Source organism: Pelophylax lessonae (assembly GCF_965119305.1).
Source record: "Pelophylax lessonae genome assembly, chromosome: 13".
Lineage (NCBI taxonomy): Eukaryota > Metazoa > Chordata > Amphibia > Anura > Ranidae > Pelophylax > Pelophylax lessonae.
The window spans coordinates 13,248,299-13,269,179 of record NC_138780.1 but is presented as its reverse complement, the minus strand read 5'-3'; the positions used below and the strand labels follow the sequence as shown (position 1 = coordinate 13,269,179).

Genomic DNA, 20,881 nt, shown 5'->3' with positions numbered 1-20,881 from the left:
TTTGTTTTAGTTAAAGCAGAACAGAGGTTTCTATGTTTCCTTGTTTTATTGCAAAGTGACCTTAATTGATGCAAGCAAAACACTCTGGTTAGCTTTCACAAAGTTAAGGATGTTCTCCCTGCCCCAACAGAAAATTTCTGGGTCTGGGAATTGGCAGCTCAGACACCCATTGTTGCATCAAGGGAGGTAGAGGACAGGTAAATAAACCCATACCTAAGCATATCGGTGTAGCACCCCGTAGTGTGCTAGATGTAGATCGTTTTTGTAAGCTGTAGTGTAGGTAAATGTGGCTTGGTTGAGAGCCAGGCCTGGGTTGAATCTGGGTTAGGGATAAGTGACTCATGGTGGCTGGATTACTTTAGCAGGCAGCATCTCTGGTAACTCCCCCTACATTCTGGAACCTTGGAGAAGCTTCCAGAAGTAGAGGGTGGAGTCTAAGAGGAGGTTCTTGGAGTATTGAAGAGGACCCAATCCACAGGAAAATAGGCTGGCAAGGGGCAGGCCACCTCATAAATACTTATGAGTCATGCCATGCCCCTGCTGGTGGAAGGTGGAAGATTGAGATGGAGTGCTAAGGAGGTTATTGGTGACCCTAGAAGGTGGCTTCTAGTCCCTGGGGGGGGGGGGACCTTGGGCCTATGGCTCTGGGGCTGGAGGGACCCTCTACAAAACAAGAAGAAATTCTTTCGTGGAGGCACTGGAGCAAGTGTGAGGACAGCAGGAGCAGGTCAGCACATCCAAGAGATCTCCTGAGGAGTCAGCCAGGTGGGCTGGTGAATAAGCAGTCTGGAAGGACTGTGGGGAAAGAGAGAGTGTCAGTCCAGGAGGACTGTGGAGAAGTAGCCTGCAGGGCTAGTGAAAGTGGCAGCTGCAGCCAGGCGGGCTGGCAGTGCCTGAAGATGTGGTGCTGGGATCTGTAGCCATAGGGACGTAAGATGGACACTGGACTTTGCTACACAACCAAGGAGCCCGGAGTCCCTACCTGTAAAGAAGGGCTTTTGATAAAAATCTGACTAAGTGCTTTGTGTCAGGTTAACCTTCAACGTGCCATTGGAGTTCTGCAAGCAAATTAGTGCTAGAGAAAGAGAATGAGTGTATATTGACTGTATATAGAAAAGTTGTCCCTGAAGTTGTTTGAAGTCAAGTAGGGGATCCCATTCTACCTGCGGCTCCCTAGGAGGTGCACTACATTGGATATTGGTGTTCAGTTTTGAATCTAAGCAGCCAATCGGGAGTGGCAACAAACAAATAGAAGGTATTTGTTGTAGCATGGATGTTTTTAGGTAAACCTGTTACATTGTTCAGAATAGTATACTTTAGGGGGCTGTAAACTTGACTTAACAGATGGATTGTGGCAAAACTGCTCTCAGAAGAGAACATCATCAGAAAGGTTAGCAAATCTATTCAAAACTCCTAGGTGAGGTTTACAAAGTATGGCAGGAAGATCTTGCTGTGAGAGTATCTAAGACATCTAATGAATCCAGGGGCTGACTCAAACCCTCATGTTCCACCTGTAACTAAGTATCCACTTTTATATGGACTGGTTATCTAAACATGAAAGCTCCAATGTCCCAAGCATTCATCTTTGAAATGGCAGCTGGACCTAAACACATCTTTAGATGATTCTATTCTTCATGTCCAGTTCATCTTGGGGTAAGCTTAGAACCCATGACCACCTGACCAAAAAAAAAATAGGTTGGTCTATCAGGGGTAACATATCGATTCAATTGATATTTGAGCAACTAAATATTTTTGCTTTTTTTATTATGATTTTAATAATATTACTTTTTGCTTTCTTTGCTTTGACAGAAATACAGGAACATCACAAACAACATTTGCTAGAAACTGCTCTACCAAAAGATTCACAATCTACAGGACAGAATAAGGATTTTTATGTTTCTAATCGTTACATGGATTTGATTACATCCCACGTCCGCCCCTTTAATAGATCCGCTACATACAAACTTATAGAGACAGCAGAAAAACATAAAGATTATGTACGGACTGCTGCAGGAAGTGTTTCTCCTAACAGACTATTCCGCTGGTGCCAAAGGCTAAAATGTGAACCACATGCAGTGATGGTGACTGGTGTGCCAGGAATAGGGAAGACAACGCTACTGGAGAAGCTGGTTTGTGATTGGGCAAGTGGAAAATTCTATCAGCAGTTTTCTTTCATCTTCTTCTTAAGGTTACGGGATCTCAACAAGCTAGAAAAGATCAGCTTGGAGTCAATGATCCTTCAGGAATATCCATATTTAGAGATTCAACTTGGGAACATTTTACAGAATCCAGAAAGGCTACTCTTTATCTTTGATGGCCTGGATGAAAGTGTTCATGAAATTGATTTTAGATTCGGCCGGCTGCCCCATGATATAAAACAAGTAGAAAATGTTGGAGCAGTTGTGGTTGGTTTGGCAAAACAGTCTCTTCTTAAGGGCTGCCATTTGCTTATAACCACCCAACCAGACAGATTAGCAGGAAAGGATATTAACATTTTTAAGAGAGTACTGGAGGTCATTGGATTCTTACCAAAAGAAAGTCAACTTTATATTGAAAGATTCTTCATGAACAAAGAAATATCAGACAAGGTTTTGGGTTTTCTGAGGGAGAACGGTGTTCTGTACACTTTCTGTTACAATCCATCATACTGCTGGATCATCTGCACAGTCCTATCAAAGTTCTTCAAAGGCCAACCAACCAATGATGACCAAATGATGCCATCACTGCCGAAAACTCTAACGCAGCTCTTTGCGGCTTTCATTGCTGATGTTCTGTCCAACCATAGTCTCGATAAATTCAGTGCTCGGAATTTGTTGACATCTATCGGGTGGATGGCAGAACATGGAGTTATGAACCACATTACAAAGTTTGAAAAACAGACCTTGTCGCAGTTTAATGTGGACAGGACCTCAAAACTTTTATCAGGACTAATGAAAGAATACACACATTCCCCAAAGGCATCATTCTCCTTCCTACACCCCATCACCCAGGAATTTTTGGCTGCCTTGGTCCACTATATTGATTATTCTCCCGAGAAGTTACATAGCTCACTTGAAAGAGCCAAGTCCTTCAAAGATAACTATGGTGAACTATTTCTCTCATTTCTCTGTGGCCTCTCTGATATCTCCACCAGGAACATTTTGGAGCCTTATCTGGGTGACTTGTCTTCTGATGCTGCCAAGGATGTCCTCAATTGGCTTCAACAAGAGGTTACAGAAGGTGAAACCTTGAAAAAAAGACGGCTCTTGAGTTTATGTTTTAAATTATTTGAGCTACAGAATAGGGAATTTTGTTCAGAATGCCTCGGATCCTTCAAACATTTTTACTTTTATCAAGTCAACCTGACCCCTCTGGACTGCTCTGTGGCGTCTTTTACACTTCAGTCCTTTGAAGAGATTGAAGTTCTGGGCTTAGGAGACTGTAAACTTCAGAGGGAGGATGTTGAGAGATTTGCACCTGTTCTACATAAAATACATGACATAAGGTACAATATAAATGCATGTCTTCCTATTTCTTGAAAATGGCAAAAGTTCTTGATGTTAAGGAAGGCAATAGTATTAACTTCCTTAAATCAGCGGGTGATGCAGTCCAGGAGCCAGCACCATATTGGGTGGCCCTTAGTCAGAGAGGCCTCTCTGCAGGCTTACATATAGACAGCTTTTGATTTTGGGCCTATGAAGAACCCAGTGCCCAGGGGAGGACTGGGCCAGGGGGCAGGGGGGCAATTGCCCCCTGGGCCACTCTGATGCCCCGTAAAAAGGCTGCACCACTTCTACCACAGACATGCCTAGAGGATTCCTGGTGAAGAGACGTTAAAAAGTCCCCACCGCTGACCTACTGATTGTGGGTTGAAGACAAGCACAGAGGGCAGGCCAGTTTAATGCCCCACTGGAGACTCTCCTCCGCCCGGCCAGCTCCAACCAAGCTATCCCAGCTCCACCCAACTGCCCCCTGCTGGCCAGGTTGGGAACCGGGGATTCAGCCGGTAAGTAGAGAGTATCTGGAGCAGAGCTTCAGCCTGGAATGGGGGTCAGGAGGAGGACAGGAAGAGGGAGAGTGGGAGGGGGCCAAGTCGCTGCATCATGGGCCTCTGGTTTGTACTTGTCCCCTGGGCTGAAAGTTACCAGTCTGCCCCTGCCAGTGCCCCTGGCACACTGCCTTCTGACATCTTCAGCCACCAAGAACCTCTAACACTGAACTCCCAACTCTTAACCTCCCTGCCTCCCAGCACCCCTGTCACTACACCCTAGACCCTGCACCTTTCTGAACCCCTGACTCTGAACTTTCCAGACTTCCAGCACCTCTGTCATTGCAACCAAACATACCAAGCACTGTACCTTTCTGAACCCCTGACTCTCTAACTCCCATGCTCCCAGCACCTCTCTCACTGAACTCCAATATACTGAACACTGCACCTTTCTGAACCCCTGACTCTGAACCCCCCAGTGTCCCAGTACCCCATCACTGCACACCAACTTAATAGGCATTACACCTTTCTGAACTGTTCCTGCTCCCCCCATGTCACTTTTGCGAGGATAGTCAGAGAGGAGAAGAGGCTGAGCTCTGAGTTTCTGGGCTCTCTGCCCAATTCCTTCTCCCTTCAGTGCAGCATGTAGAGCCCAGTCAGTCCTCTGGGGGTGCTGTACACATTATGTATGAGTTTCTGGGTTAAGGGCAAGAAGAAGCACACTTTTGGGCTGATAGGAAGAGGAAAGACAAACACTACTTCCCTTACTACAGAATTCTTCCAATACGGCTGCAATTTCTAGAAGTCCAACATTTTATATTTACTATTTATTACTTTTATTTGATGGTAAACTTTTTAGACAATCTCACTACGTATCACTCCTCCCTTCTAAACTAGTGAACCTTCTATAATATTATATTGAACAGGCAATCTCTATGTCAGGCTGGAACAAAGAGGGAAACTAAAACTCTAATTGTACTTCCTTTATACAAGAAGGGCAGGACAAGATATGCAATCTTTGTTGTACAATATTGCAAAGGATTTCCAGAGCACTATGGGTTAGCTAATGAGAACAAAAGAGTACAATAGACAGTGCTAGCCTTTCGCTTGCTTTATTGAAACCTGGGACTTTGCACCCAATTAGAGAGAAGTCACTGCTGAGATTTATTGACTGGTGTATGCAAATTCCCACTTAAGATATTGCATTTTGTAAACCGTATGTATTTTTTCACATGGGTGGGGATAGCAGAAAAGAAGGCTAAAGCTCTCCAAAGCAATATGCAATATATTAATAGATAATATTTTATAAACACCTAACAAAATAAAAACTTTTTATTTATTTTTTTATAATGCAGTTATGTATTGAAAAAAAAAAAAATGTTAAATCAAGTTTTTTTTTTAAACACAGCTAGTGTGGGGTACCTAATATTGTCTTGGTATGAGCCCCCTTTAAATGTTTGCACTGCCGCACACAGGCAGGGAAACACTAGGAGCCAATCAGCTGTGCTGCATTGAACATGTGCTTAACATGAGCAATCTGACAGGAGGAGAGAGCAGAATGAGCGGAGGGATGTATACATCAGTCTTCTGCAACTCCTTCACTGGCCAGTCAGCAGACTGGACATATGTTCTTGACCAAGTATATTGCTGCTTGATTGGAGGTTGAGGCCCCATCTGTGCTACCTGGCAGAAGTGCCTGGATCACAAAACTGAACACAGTTACACATTCTCTTGCAGGGACGATAGTAAAGTATATGTGAATAGTTGCGCAATGCATTTTTTGTATATGTTACTGAAATTTAGCTTACTTACTCCTTACAGATTCAATGACAATAGATTCGGAGATGATGCATTTAAGTTTATATGTTCAGCGTTAAAACATCCGGACTGCAAGATCCACTCTCTGTAGTAAGTTGTCCTATCCTTTTGTGATTGTATAATTCATGATGTTGTAAAATAGACAGGAAATAATACATTTTTGGTTAAAGCCCAATTTTAAATTAAGGATAGGTAGCAGGAGAGCTGTTGGCATAGGTCAGAGGTCTCCAAACTCTTCAAACGACCAGTTTACTGTCCATCAGACTTTAGGGGGGCCGGAGAGTGGCTAATGGGAGTCAAAAATGCCCCAGCATCAGAGGAAGTGGATAATAGGGTTGATTTACTAAAACTGGAGAGTGCAAAGTATGGTGGAGCTCTGCATGGTAGCCAATCAGCTTCTAATTTCAGATTGTTCAGTTAAACTTTGACAAAATAAACAGAAACTGCTGCACCAGATTTTGCACTCTCCAGTTTTAGTAAATCAACCCCTATGTCTCAGGCCTGGTGGTCAGTGGAAATAAAAAATATTACCTAGCACCTGTGGCCAGTATGCAGAATAGTGTCCCATTATTAGTATCAGTGGAAGGAATAGTGCCCCATCATTGGTGCCAGTGGGAGGAATAGTGTCCCATCATTGGTATCAGTATTGGTATCAGTGGGAGGAATAGTGTCCCATCATTGGTGACAGTGGGAGGAATAGTGCCCCATCAATGGTGTCAGTGGGAGGAATAGTGCCCAATCATTGGTGTCAGTGGGAGGAATAGTGCCCCATCATTGGTATCAGTGGAAGGAATAGTGCCTTATCACTGGTGTCAGTGGAAGGAATAGTGCCCCATCATTGGAATTCGGTGGGAGGAATAGTGCTCCTTCATTGGTATCAGTGGAAGGAATAGTGCCCCATCATTGGAATTCGGTGGGAGGAATAGTGCTCCTTCATTGGTATCAGTGGGAGGAATAGTGCCCCATCATTGGTATCAGTGGAAGGAAAAGTGTCCCATCATTGGTGTTAGTGGGTGGAATAGTGCCCCATCATTGGTTTCAGTGGAAGAAATAGTGCCCCATCATTGGTATCAGTGGAAGAAATAGTGTTCCATCATTGGTATCAGTGGAAGGAATAGTGCCCCATCATTGGTATCAGTGGAAGGAATAGTGCCCCATCATTGGTGTCAGTGGAAGTAATAGTGCCCCATCATTGGTGTCAGTGGAAGAAATAGTGCCCCATCATTGGTGTCAGTGGAAGGAATAGTGCCCCATCATTGGTGTCAGTGGAGGGAATAGTGCCCTATCGTTGGTGTCAGTGGAAGGAATAGTGCCCCATCATTGGTATCAGTGGGAGGAATAGTGCCCCATCATTGGTATCAGTGGAAGGAATAGTGCCCCATCATTGGTGTCAGTGGAAGGAATAGTGCCTTATCATTGGTGTCAGTGGAAGGAATAGTGTCCCATCATTGGTATCAGTGGGAGGAATAGTGTCCCATTATTGGTATCAGTGGGAGGAAAAGTACCCCCTCATTGGTGTCAGTTGGGAGGTATGATGCCCCACTGTTAATATTGGTGAAAGACATGGTGCCTCATCATAGGTGTCAGTGGGGGGGGGGGGGGATAGTGCTCTGTATTAGCGAGAGTAACAGTGTCCTAAAGGCCGGATAAAAGCAAGCAAAGGGCTGCATCTGGCCTGTAGGCCACATTTTGGGGGCCACTGGCATAGACCGTACACTACACTTGAAATATATTTTATATATATATATATATATATATATATATATATATATATATATAAATAATTTTTTAATCAGCTTTGTTTTATATTGTCTTCCTGTAGTTTGGGAATCACTGCACTAACAGACCGGGCATGCTCGTATTTAGGACCTGCAATCAGTTCCAACAAGTCTCTACGAATACTTCGACTGCCTTATAACAGGCTGGATGGACCTCACTTTGGTGACCTGATGATGGCTTTGTCAAGTCCTCCCTGTAAATTAGAGGAACTGGAGTGAGTAGGACTGATGTAAATGAGAAGGCATTTAGTGGGACTGGTTGTGGGTGTTCACCAACATGTCTGATCTGATGGAAAATTCACATCAACTTCTTTTGAATCATGTCCTTTTTTTATTTTATTATTTTGTTCACAATCAATACAAAACACACATACAACCCATGTACATATTAATACACATGATAAGCAAATATTCTGGGAAAACAAGAGAGGGAGGGAAAAAAAAACCTTTCTATCAGGGGCGTAACTACAGGGGTTGCAGGGGTTGCAATTGCAACCGGGCCCCGTGCTCCAGGGGGCCTGTGTGGCTCCCCTGTACACCTGGATAGGAGGGACGGCAGGGGCAACATGTAGAGAAATCACTGCCCTCCTTTTTCCTCCTGTAGCTGCAGGAGAAAAATGGAGAAGATTGGTTCCTCTGTATGCTGCCCCCGCCACTCCATTTCACTTGTGTTCTGCTGTCTCTGGGCCCCTGTGTGCTCCCCTGGTTCCCCCCCTACTGTGCTGCCCCCCCCCCCATTGTGCTCCCTTCCCTCTCCTGCCGGCTGCTGTCACAATAGAGAACCAGGAAGGGGTCGGTAAATATGTAATTTACCAGCTCCTTCCTTTTCTGAATGGACAGAGTCATAGTCAGTGACATTGTAAAAAAATAAAATAAAATGATAAAAAATAATACAATTAAAATACCAAAAAATAAAAACGACTGACACCAGTGGGTGAACGTCCAGGATTGCAAAGGTCTCACTTACAACCGGGCCCTGGCATTTCACCACCGTGGGGAGGCCCCAAGATGGCAGGAAGGGGGCCACTGCAGAACTTGTGAAAGGGTCCCGCTGCGGGACCATAATAAAGGGCCCCGCAATGACATTAAAGGGCCCCAGGATCAGTGGAAAGAGCCCCAGGCTTGAAGGTAAGGGCCCCGGCCAGGACTCCGGGGGGCCCTTCATGGTTTCTTGCACCGGGGCCCTGCAGGTTCTAGTTACGCCTCTGCTTTCTATTTGGTGGAGGTATCTGCTAAATCAAAATTGTCCAGCCACCTCTTCCACACTTTTTCCATTTTCCCTGGGCAAACCCTATGTAGAAATATTTACTTTTCTTTAAGTATAGTTTATTTGTGGTCTCTATTTATCTATTGTTGGAGGATGTGATTGTGACGGACGTGGGTATCAGATCCCTGCCCTCCTCACTAACTCATGACAAAGGACCGGCCAATCTCACACCACACTGTCACTTACGTAACAATGTCGCTCTCAGCTGCACCCTGTACAAAGATTTTCCAGCTCGCAGGACCACAATCTAGGTGCCAACAGCCTGAGAGCAATTGTCACTGGGCTAATTAGGCAATTAACCCTTTAAATGCCCCCCCCCCCCGTTTTGGTCAGAGAAGGAGGAAGCTCGTAATTTTAGAAATACCAATTATGATTTTAGAATAATCGTCTGTAATACATGCTGTCACCATGTTCAGAGGGTTTATTCTATACAGCAGCACTCTTCAATAGACAGGTGTTATCTGCTCTCAAACTTGATAAATGTTCCTGCTTTGATGGTACCATGAGAACTCCCAACTCGTTAGGGATCTCTCTTTTTCTCTGGGATCAAAGGGGTGTTGACAGATGTCACTGATCAATAAAATGGAGTGGCCATGGGCTGTCCTGTACTGAGTTCATGACAATATCAGGTCCCTCCTCTATAGACAGTTTTATGCCACTATTCATGTCTTCCAATATGTACCTTCTTGAAACTGATAGATTATGGTTTAGCATTGAATCTCACATCCAAGGATACTAAACATAGGATAGCTCAGATAAACCTGTCACCCAGGGTATATCTGACAGCTATCTTCCCTTCTGTATGTGCTAGCGTGGTCATGTATGACCTTAATTCTTTCAGTATGACATTTCTCATCCAAATATATACTTATTGTTAATGTGTCACGATCCTGTCTGAGTTGATGAATCGTGTGTGTATTTGTTAAGTTTTGAATTGGGCGGAGCTCTATGATTGCCTTTTACGACCCCTCATTAGTTCTGGTTATCCTTAATGGATTTGGTCAAAATTTTATGATAGGCCTGGATGGAAGGCCATTGTGGGAGATGCAGCATTGGGCTCCTTGATTTGAATATAAACTAGGACACTGTATGTATAGTGTGTGCATTTTCTCTCTGTGCTTGTATGGGTTTCCTACTATACACCAAGGACATGCTGTTAAGTTTATTGGCTCTTTTCTTTGGCGTTATCATTCTGCATGCTAATCCCAAGCCTGTGTAAATGGGGAGGGTTGAGTTAAGACCTGGCAACCTACTTTGTAAAATAACTTACCAAGCACATTCTATGGAAAAGGCCCTCAACTGTATGGGACATGCTGGCCAAGAGTCAGATTTGACGGAAGGGATATCACACACAAATTGATACATGCTTCATCATTCCCATTCTCTTACATTCTTATTTCTTCCTTCAGTTTGAACAGTAACTGGCTGGGGGACACTTCCTGCTCCCTATTGGCATCGGCAATAAGAAGTAACCAATCTCTGAAGATACTCATCCTATCGTTTAATTATTTGAACTGTCCTTACTTTGGTGACTTGATGCAGGCTTTGTCCAGTCCAACATGTACAGTAGAGCAGTTGATGTGAGTATGTCATCACTATACAGAGCGTTTGACTTGCTGCCCTTCTTCTTACCATGATGTATAGTTGGCGATTGGCAACCAGCAATGTTACATGGAGGTGAGTCCTTTATTATTTTCTTCTTCCTTTGGAAAAATAGAGCAGTAAGAGAGCAAAGGAAATGTAAGTATAGGCAGCCAAATGTAAAAATGGAGCCACCATTAAAGAGAAGAGAGGAAAGGGAAAGGAGAAGAGATGAAAGGGGGTGGGAAAGGAGAAGAGAGAGAAAGGAGAAATGAGGAAAAATCTAGTAATATGAATAGACTTCTGAGAGACATATATGAATAAGAGCAGGCACATAAGGTAAAAACACTAACAGGCCCCGGAGATACATCAGACCCTGGTAAGGAAAAGGGAGGAGCTGAAAGAGCTCCTGAAACAAGAGACTAGACAGGTATTTAATGGCAGTGGCGGCTGGTGCTCCATGGGCCGGGGGGGCGTCAGATGGACCGCACCAGCTGCAGCCCGCACACCATACACCCCCCCAGACCACACCAGCGCTCCAGCCCGCACATCATGCCCCCCCCCCGGTCGCCGGCTCCCTCACCCTGGACTGACATGTGGAGGGCAGGCAGCGGTGGCGGTGGCTTCCCCCTCAGTCTCCTCCGTGGGTCGGGCTTACCCTGCATCTCCTGCCTCCTGCTACTCCTTCACCAATAGGATGGCTTCTCCTTTCGCGGCCAATCGGTAAACGGGTCTCAGGAGCCGCTTCCTGATTGGCCAGGAGGAAAATCCGTGTGACAATAGCTAATATTCATTTGCTATTGTCACACAACTGGGTGGAGTCAGGGCGCAGTGCTCTGCGCCCCAAGCCTACCCTTTTTTGAAGCCTATTAGAACCTCTGGCTCTAATCACGTGCTTCAAAGAAAAAAAACCCCATTGGAATCCATGCGTCTGGCGCCCTGCATTTTGATTAGGGGGCCGGATGCATGGATAGGGGGGTCGGCGCCCCTGCACCCCCAATGGACGGGCCGCCACTGTTTAATAGGATGGCTAAAGAGAGGTACAAATGGGGAAACAAACCGGGGAAATACCGACACCTAAAAATGACACTTAAAAAAAGATAATAAAAAATAGCAACTAGCACTGCAGGGGGGTATCCTCGCAGCCTCTCTGTCCCCTGGCTCAGTGTGCTGCTCCAGTCTTTCTCACGATCTCAATCTCTTTCTCTCTCCTCATAGTCTTCCAGGACTAAATGTCCCATGGTGCACTTGTCAACCTCCTCATTGGTGCTTGGCTGCAGCCAATGGGGAGGCAGGAGGAATCAGAGCGGGTGGCGATCTCTGCAAGAGCCGCTCTGTCCCTGTCCAGCGCTGCTTGACAGAAGGGGGGCGAGCGGGGACATAGACTGACAGTCCACGCTCGCTTCCCCCCTTGACACAGCTCTGCTACCGTGCGGGGGGAGGGAGGATTAGAGAGCCCAGGCATCAGCGGCAACAGCTTCCCAGTATAGCTGGTGTGCCCACAGAGAGGGCCCTGCATGCCAGCTGTGGCACGCGTGCCATAGGTTCGCCATCAGTGGGATAGGATATTGATATTTCTCTTTTTTCTTGGATTTTTTTTATGTGTTTTATGTGGAGCAAAGAAGGAATAGAGACAAATGGAAAGAAGAAAAGCTAAACTTGTAATCTTTCTATATTACTTTTAAAAATGAGCAAAACCGATTTTGGGAAGACATTATACTTTTCTCTTCTCTCCGACAGGCTACAGGATATTTTACTAGATGATGAACACCTCCCATTGATGATGCCTCTGATTAACAATAAGAACCTCACAGATCTAGAGCTGAGCAACAACAGCCTTACAGGTGCCTCAACCCCTTACCTCCGAGAGCTCATCCTGAAATCACCCAGCCTGAAGAGGGTCAGGTATGTAGATCCAAGACCAAACAATGACGATGTGATGGAGGTTTTTTTTAGACTTTGATAAAGTGGGTTTTCAACTGTCAGTTGGATGGCTCCTTATCATCTGTGAATAGCGCCATATTTTTCACAGAGGACAAGGGGGCACTCTTTACATCTAGAGGAAAACAGATTTCGTCTCCAAATACGGAAAGGTTTCTACAACTTCAGAGAGAGATATTATTTTGCCCCTGTATAAATCATTAGTAAGACCTCCTCTGGAATATGCAGTTCAGTTTTGGGCACCAGTTCTTAAAAAAGGATATCGGAGAACTAGAGAAAGTGCAGAGAAGGGCAACCAAACTGATAAGAGGCACAGAGGAGCTATGAGAAAAGATTAGAGGAACTGAATTTATACGCTCTTGAGAAGAGGAGATTAACCACTTAAGCCCCGGAAGATTTTACCCCCATTCCGACCAGGGGGTATTTTGCGATTCAGCACTGCGTGACTTTAACGGACAATTGCGCGGTCGTGCGATGCTGTACCTAAACGAATTTGGCGTCCTTTTTTTCCCACAAACAGAGCTTTCTTTTGGTGGTATTTGATCACCTGTGCGATTTTTTGATCACGCGCTATAAACAAAAAAAAGCGTCAATTTTGCAAAAATAGCAATATTTTTCACATTTTTTTATATGAAATTCCCCCCAAAAAAAATGTAAAAATCAAAATTTTTTAACATTTTCGGCCAATTTGTTTTATGCTACCTATGTTTGGTAAAAAAAATCGCAAAAAGCGTATTTTGATTGGTTTGCGCAAAAGTTATCGCGTTTACTAACAAAGGGAAAGATTTTTGTCATTTTTGTTGTTTTTTTTTTTAACGCGTAATGGCGGCGATCTGCGATTTTTTTTGCGGTACTGCGACATTGCGGCGGACAGATCGGACCCTTGACTGATATTTTTGACACTTTTGGGGTTACCAGTGACATTTCTACAGTAATCAGTGCTATACATATGCACTGTTACTGTAAAAATACACTGGTAGTGAAGGGGTTAACTTTATTTGGGAGGGAGGGGCTGTGTGTGTCCCTAGGGGCGTGCTTTCTACTGTGATTGGCTGTGGCTTGAGCTGTAAGGACACTGATCAACGGATCTACATAGTAGATCCATGTGATCAGTGTCTTTACAGCGAGGAGAATGACAGGTGGCTTGTTTACACAAGCTGCCTGACATTCTCCCTCTCCCCCGCCGATCGCCGAGTGGCCGGCGGACATCGGGTCCGCTGGTCACACGCGCGGGGGGGTCCGTGACCACGCAGGAGCGGGAGCGCGCCTCCGGGGGCGTGCTCTCGCTCCCTAGACCCTCACAAGCAAGCGACGTAGCCCTACGTTAGTTTGCCTGTGAGGGGCTGACCGCCGACGTAGATAGTCGTGCGGCGGTCGGCAAGTGGTTAAGGGGGAAAATGATCAACATGTATAAATACATAAGGGATCCATATAGTGAACTTGGTGTTGAGTTGTTCACTTTAAGGTAATCACAGAGGACAAGGGGGAACTCTTTACGTCTAGAGGAAAACAGATTTCGTCTCCAAATACGGAAAGGTTTCTTTACCGTAAGAGCTGTGAAAATGTGGAATAGACTCCCTCCAGAGGTGGTTCTGGCCAGCTCACTAGAATGCTTTAAAAAAGGCCTGGATTCTTTCCTGGGTGGATATAATATAAGTGGGTACCAATATTTATAGGTAAAGTTGATCCAGGGAATATCTGATTGCCTCTCGGGGGATCAGGAAGGAACTTTTTTTCAAATTGGATCATGCTTTGCTGGGGTTTTTTCGCCTTCCTCTGGATCTAGGATTGTGTATATGGGATTGTATGGTTGGGTTTTCTTTATTGTTATTTTATTTTTTATTGGTTGAGCCAGATGGACTTGTGTCTTTTTTCTACTTGACTAACTATGTAACTATGAAACTGTGAAGAGTGCCATATTGTACTAATCCTATCTAAGGTATGGCATAAAAGTGAAGAAAAGGAAAAAACTATAGTTAAAATTTACCAATGGGAAAAATGTTAAAAACAACATACATTGAGGTTTGTCACTATGAATTTTTAACTTCCTGAGCACCCCGGTAATATAGTTTTATTACCTGTTGATCCTGGCAGCAAATCAGATATTTTTCCTCTTTCTTTAACCACTTGCCGACCAGTCACTGGGACTGTACTGCGGCAAAGTGGCTCGATTCCGTCCAGCGACGTAGACCTACGTCGCTGGACTTCTCCCCTTGTGGGCGGCGCTCGCACGCCGCCGGAGGCTCGCTCCCGCTGTTTTCAGTCACAGCGGGAGTCGGGCCAGGGGAGGAGCAGCGGCGATCCCCGCCGCTCTTCCCCGATCCTCGGGAAATCGAGTCTGGAGATCCGCCCGCTTGTGTAAACAAAGCGGTCGGATCTCCTAAGTGACAAACAGTGACAGATTGCAGGGTTCAGCATAGCGAACTGTCCCTGTGTCACTCAGTCACCTCCCCCCACACACGTTAGTAAGCACCAGGCATACATTAACCCCTCCCTCTCCAATAAAATTAACCCCTTCCCTGCCAGTGTCATTTTTACAGTAACAGTGCATATTTATAGCACTGATTACTGTAGAAATGTCACTGGTACCCCCAAAAGTGTCAAAAATGTCAGTCAAGGGTCCGATCTGTCCGCCGCAATGTCGTAGTCCCGCAAAATAAATCGCAGATCGCCGCCATTACTCGTTAAAAAAAAAAAAAAAAACACCAAAAATGACAGAAATCTTTCCCTTAGTTAGTAAACGCAATAACTTTTGCGCAAACCAATCAAAATACACTTATTGTGATTTTTTTTTACCAAACATAGGTAGCAGAAAAAAAATTGGCCAAAAATGTAAAAAAAAATGTGATTTTTACATTTTTTTCTGGGGGAATTTCATATAAAAAAATGTTAAAAATATTATTTTTTCAAAATAAACGCTCTTTTTTTGTTTATAGCGCAAAAAGTAAAAATCACACAGGTGATCAAATACCACCAAAAGAAAGCTCTGTTTGTGGGAAAAAAAGGACGTAAGACAGGACGTAAGAGAAATAACTCTTCAACACCCCTGACAGTGTGAAATGTTTTCTCCCAACCCTGTAACTGACATTCTGCTTGACGGCTTGGCCTGGTGGACTGAAAGCCATGAAAAACGATAACTTTATTGGTTGTCACCACAACAGGTGAAGGAAATCTTCCAATAAGGAGATCATTTTGTGGTGACAACTGCCCAAGGTGGCATTTGTTCTAAACTTCCAAAAGAAAAGCAAATCCAGAAAAGCTTGGACTTATGTTGTCCTATACATTTCTTTTTAAAGGGCATTGTGGCTTGTTGAGTAATGTTTTGCTTTCTAACAACTGTGGAGATATTTTAAAATCTTCTCATTTTCTCTCTATCTTCCTTCTAGCCTCTTTTTTAATCACAGGCTGCCCTATGAAGACCGAAGATCATTGCTAAAGCTGAGTGCTCAGAAACCAGGCCTTGATATTTCAATTGATTGACCTCAATGGACATGTGAACAAGTCTGATGTTGAGCGATGTCATTCTGCAAGGTGATACATTCACTTTGGCAATAAAGCTTGTACATTAGCCAGGACCAGAGCCAGAGCCATATGTCCGTTATGACAATGAGACCCGTACGTGACCTGTGGCGATGAGACCTTTACATTCCCTATGTCAAAGAGCTCCATTTTGATGTAGTCATGAAATTGGTGCATTTCCTGTGATAATGAGACTCATACATTTGCTATAATGATGACACTAATGCGCTCAACTTTCAAAGTCTAAACCTTCACTTCTACAGAGCTGGTTATGCACATTTTTTATCCAAAAAATTAATTGTATAAATAAAATATTTCAATTAATCTTAATGAATTAATTAAATAAAAGAGAGAGAGAGAAAATGAGAGAGAGGGAGAGAACGAGAAAGAGAATGAGAGAGAGAGAACGAGAGAGAAAACGAGAGAGAATGAAAGAGAATGAGAGAGAGAGAACGAGAGAGAGAGAAAATGAGAGAGAGGGAGAGAACGAGAGAGAGAATGAGAGAGAGAGAACGAGAGAGAGAACGAGAAAGAATGAGAGAGAACGAGAGAGAATGAGAGAGAGAGAACGAGAGAGAGAGAAAATGAGAGAGAGAGAGAATGAGAGAGAGAGAGAGAACACGAGAATGAGAGAGAGAGAGTGAATGAGAGAGCGAGAGAGAACGAGAGAGAGAGGACGAGAGAGAGACCCATTCCCCTTTATATTACCCATCACCGACCCCCCACCCCCCCCCCTTTCCCATACAAACTCAACTGCTTTGGCAAAGCTAAAATGTATTTGGTCCTGCCAATAAAGCTTATTTGAATTTGAGAGGAGAGTGAGAGAGAGAGAACGAGAGAGAGAACGAGAGAGAGAACGAGAGAGAGAGAACGAGAGAGAGAGAAAGAGTGAGAGAACAAGAGAGAGAGAACAAGAGAGAGAGAACGTGAGAGAGACAACAAGAGAGAGACAACAAGAGAGAGACAACAAGAGAGAGAGAACAAGAGAGAGAGAGAATGAGAGAGAACGAGAGAGAGAGAGAGAACGAAAGAACGTGAGAAAGAGAGAATAAGAGAGAGAGAGAACGAGAGAGAGAGAGCCAGAGAAAAAGAGAGAGAGGACACGAGAGAGAGAGAGAACAAGAGAGAACGAGAGAGAGAGAAAATGAGAGAGAGAGCGAGAGAGAACGAGAGAAAGAGAGAGAATGAGAGAGAGAGAGAACGAGAGGGAGAGAGAGAGAGAACGAGAGAGAGAGAGAACACAAGAGAGAGAGAGAATGAGAGAGAGAGAGCACGAGAGAACACGAGAGAACGAGTGAGAAAGAACGAGAACACGAACACCTTTCTAAAGGTACCATGTAAAGGGTAAAAATAAAACAATTGCTCAGTGTCTCAAATAATGCTTTAACACAAAAAAAAAAAAAAAACACAAATTAAAAGAACACTAAGGAGTCCATCATTAAATGTTTGCACACAAGATTAACTCAACCTGTACCCAGAATTTCCATATTTTTTAAATTGAAACGAGTTTGAAAAAATATCTCGTAATTGGCAGGAAAATAAATAACTACCACCTCCATCCACCACATGGGCAACAATGAGACAACCTCCAACACAGAATGGTTTTACAAGTGGAGGTCATTGAAATTTTTTTCCCCTACTCATCTTTTTCACTAGTTTTGCATCCGGCGAGGGTAAGTGTCACTACTGGTAGCATGAGTCCATACCTGGACCCTATAGAGGGGGTCAGTGTCACTACTGGTAGCATGAGGCCATACCTGGACCCTATAGAGGTTGCCCAGGCAGTCCAACTCCCCCAGGATGGCACATCTATACGTGCCATTGCCAGAAGGTTTGCTGTGTCTCCCAGCACAGTCTCAAGAGCATGGAGGAGATTTCAGGAGACAGGCACTTACTCTAGGAGAGCTGGACAGGGCCAAAGTGTAACGCTCCTGCGTTTTCTGAAACAAGATGGATTTGCAGCTGCAGAAAAACTCCACTCAGCAGTCATGTAGAGATACGTTGAAATACCAATTCCAACTCCCAAGACTCATCACTGTGGTCTGTCTGATTCAGCATACAAATATACACACTCAATAAGATGTTCCTGGAGTGATAGATGTATATAGCAGTATAGTGGTGATGAGCTAAAGAGACAGGTATGAACAGTGACAATAGGTGAACAGCACTTGAGAGAAATGTTCATGAGAGTATAGATGGTAACAGGTAGGATGCAGATAGGTTAGCAATCATGTATGGTAGTAGGTGGTAGGACAGCAGATGACATACAGGAGAGACTAACCCAGTGCAAGGATAGATGTTAGTAGGCTCAAGAGCTAGCAATCTAAACAACAGTGCAGATGATAGTAACAGTCCTTAATATGCAGAGCTAGATAGTGTAAGCTTAGTAGGAAGGTTTATGGAGGATTCCCCTGCGGGGTACTTATCACTAATAGCAAGCAGTAGTAGAGAGGTTCGGTATGAGCGAGTGATCCGGTAGCGGGATACAGGGATCAGTAGCGAGGTTCCGACAGCGAGGTACGCTTGTGAGCATATGAGCTTCAAGGCAGGTTGAAGAGTGAAGGGTGAAAGCAGCATGCCGGGAGTGATCGGGTGGCGAGACACAGGATCAGATATGGAACAAGTTCAGGTAGCGAGATACAGGAGCGAGTAACATCTGGCATGCCGACTTCAGACAGGGACGATCCAACCATGACGGTTGAACGAACATGTGAGTGAGAATGCCGGCGGTTGAAATAGCCGCTCTGCGGCGCTCAGTGATGACAGCATCGGTCTTAAAGGTGTTTGCGCACCTACCAAAAGAGAATGGTGGGACGCATACATGAATGGGAAGTGAAATAAAGGGTACCAGAGGTACCAGAACATTACACAAAGAAGGTCCTTAACCCATCAGCAGGACCGTTATCTGCTCCTTTGTGCAAGGAGGAACAGGATGAGCACTGCCCGAGTCCTACAAAATTACCTCCAGCAGGCCACTGGTGAGAATGTATCTGACTAAACAATCAGAAACAGACTTCATGCAAGACAGTGGACTTGGCGAAAAAAATGAAAATTTGTTGAATGATACAGTCACATTGCAGCGGGTGTCTGAAACCATCTTCCATTACTTTTCTGAGAATCTGCAGGGGGAGACAGGGATGGTTTCGGTTTGGAAAGGACACAAAGCCGTTGTTCGGGGAGCTGATTTCCCAGGGGGCTAGGTTGAAGAAAGCACGCACAGGAGAGCTATTTCTTTATTGGCTAGTCTTTATTGGCTAAACCCTGAGCAACGGAGCTTAAACACAAACGTAACGTGGATGCGGTGCTGACGGCAGAGCTTCAGACCCTTAGGGAGGTGCTCTCCACTCTTTTGGAGACCCGTATACGAGCTAGATTGAGAAACGTATCCCATAAGTTTTATGAGTTCGGGAACAAATGTGGGAGACTTCTGGCCAGAGCCCTTCATCGGAAGCGTACATCGGGACACGTCCATAAACTTCACACCACCCCTGGTCCCCCGACGGTGTTGCCCTCTAGGATAGCAGAGACCTTTAGGGACCACTACACCCGACTTTATGCGCTACCTGACACACTTGGAGAAGGCACCGACCCCCCCAGTTTGCGAACTCAGATCAACAAAAAGCTGGGTGAGCCTATTTCCAAGACGGAGATTGAATCGGTTAATTAAAGATTTGCCGAAAGGCAAAAGCCCAGGCTCTGACGGTTTCACAAATGCCTATTATCGCAAGTTCCTCCCCCTCTCTAGTCATATGTGCACCTATTTTAATGCTCTGGCCTCAGGTACAAATATCCTTACAGAAGCCTTTATGGCCCATATCACGGTCCTCCCGAAAGAGGGGAAAGACCCCACTATGCCCAGCAATTATAGACCAATTTTGTTGCTGAACAACGATATTAAGATTCTAGCGAAGGTCTTAGCAAATCAACTGAAAGCCATTTTACCGACTGTGATACACATTGAACAGATGGGGTTTATAGCTGGAAGGGAGGCCAAAGACAACTCCAATAGGGCGATTCAACTGATCCACTGGGCGAACTCACAGCCTGATTGTCCCCCCTGTCTTCTATTGTCTACTGATGCCGAGAAGGCATTCGACATGGTGGCTTTGGCATATCTCCGCACTGTTTTGACTAGGCTGGGGCTCCGGTGGATAGAGTCCCTATATAGTTCCCCGTCGGCCCGGGTAAGGGTAAATGGAACTCTTTCTAAACCCTTCCCTATACGGAATGGGACTGGACAGGGATGCCCCCTGCCCCCTGTTATCTTCGCCCTGACCCTCAAACCCCTGTTGAACAGGGTTCCCCTAAATCCTGACATAAATGTTTTAGGGTCGACTGAGCACAAGCTGTCTGCCTATGTGGATAACGTGCTGTTTTATGTTGTGGACCCACAGATTTCCCTTCCTAATATCATGGCTGAGTTGAGGAGATTTCAATCACTGTCAAATTTTAAAATAAATTACGGTAAGTCGGAGATTCTCCCCCTTAATATTCCACCTGGGCTCAGTACTCAATTACAGGCATCCTTCCCGTTTGAGTGGTGTCGCTCTTCCCTGAAATACTTGGGCATTAACCTCCCAACACAAGTTTCACAACTATACTCTAGTAATTTTGCACCCCTGCTCCCTGCAATCAGAGCTGACCTTCAGAAATGGGACCGTACAACATTTTCCTGGATGGGCCGAGTCAGCATATTGAAGATGAATGTGTTGGCGAGAGTGATTTTTTACCTCCAGATGGTGCCTCTCTCTTTATCCAGATCTTTATTTTCGGCCTTTAACAGCTTGTTCCTGAAATGTATTTGGCAGGGCAAAAATCCATGTATAGGGCTGCATACATTGCAATGTCCTAAAAGACTGGGGGGACTTGGGGTTCCTTCCCCTAAGAAATATTATGAGGCAATCACTTTGCAGTGGATCTAAGACTGGCATCATTATGTGAAAACCAAAGCGTGGGTTCCTCTCGAGAAATTTTTGGCGGGCCGGAATCTTTCTCATGCCCCTTGGCTTT

At 44.7% G+C, this 20,881-nt stretch overlaps 1 protein-coding gene across 1 annotated transcript in view; it reads left to right on the top strand.

Moving 5' to 3' along the window:
* The window catches only part of LOC309569087 (NACHT, LRR and PYD domains-containing protein 6-like), a 179,654-nt gene extending 163,610 nt beyond the window's left edge, over positions 1-16,044 (top strand). The window contains exons 15-20 of the mRNA XM_082274851.1: positions 1,810-3,484; positions 5,789-5,875; positions 7,608-7,778; positions 10,240-10,410; positions 12,152-12,316; positions 15,739-16,044. Coding sequence (XP_082130977.1) covers positions 1,810-3,484; positions 5,789-5,875; positions 7,608-7,778; positions 10,240-10,410; positions 12,152-12,316; positions 15,739-15,832 — 2,363 coding nt within the window. The 3' untranslated portion in view covers positions 15,833-16,044. The remainder of the gene's footprint in view (positions 1-1,809; positions 3,485-5,788; positions 5,876-7,607; positions 7,779-10,239; positions 10,411-12,151; positions 12,317-15,738) is intronic.
* Positions 16,045-20,881: the final 4,837 nt, after the last annotated feature.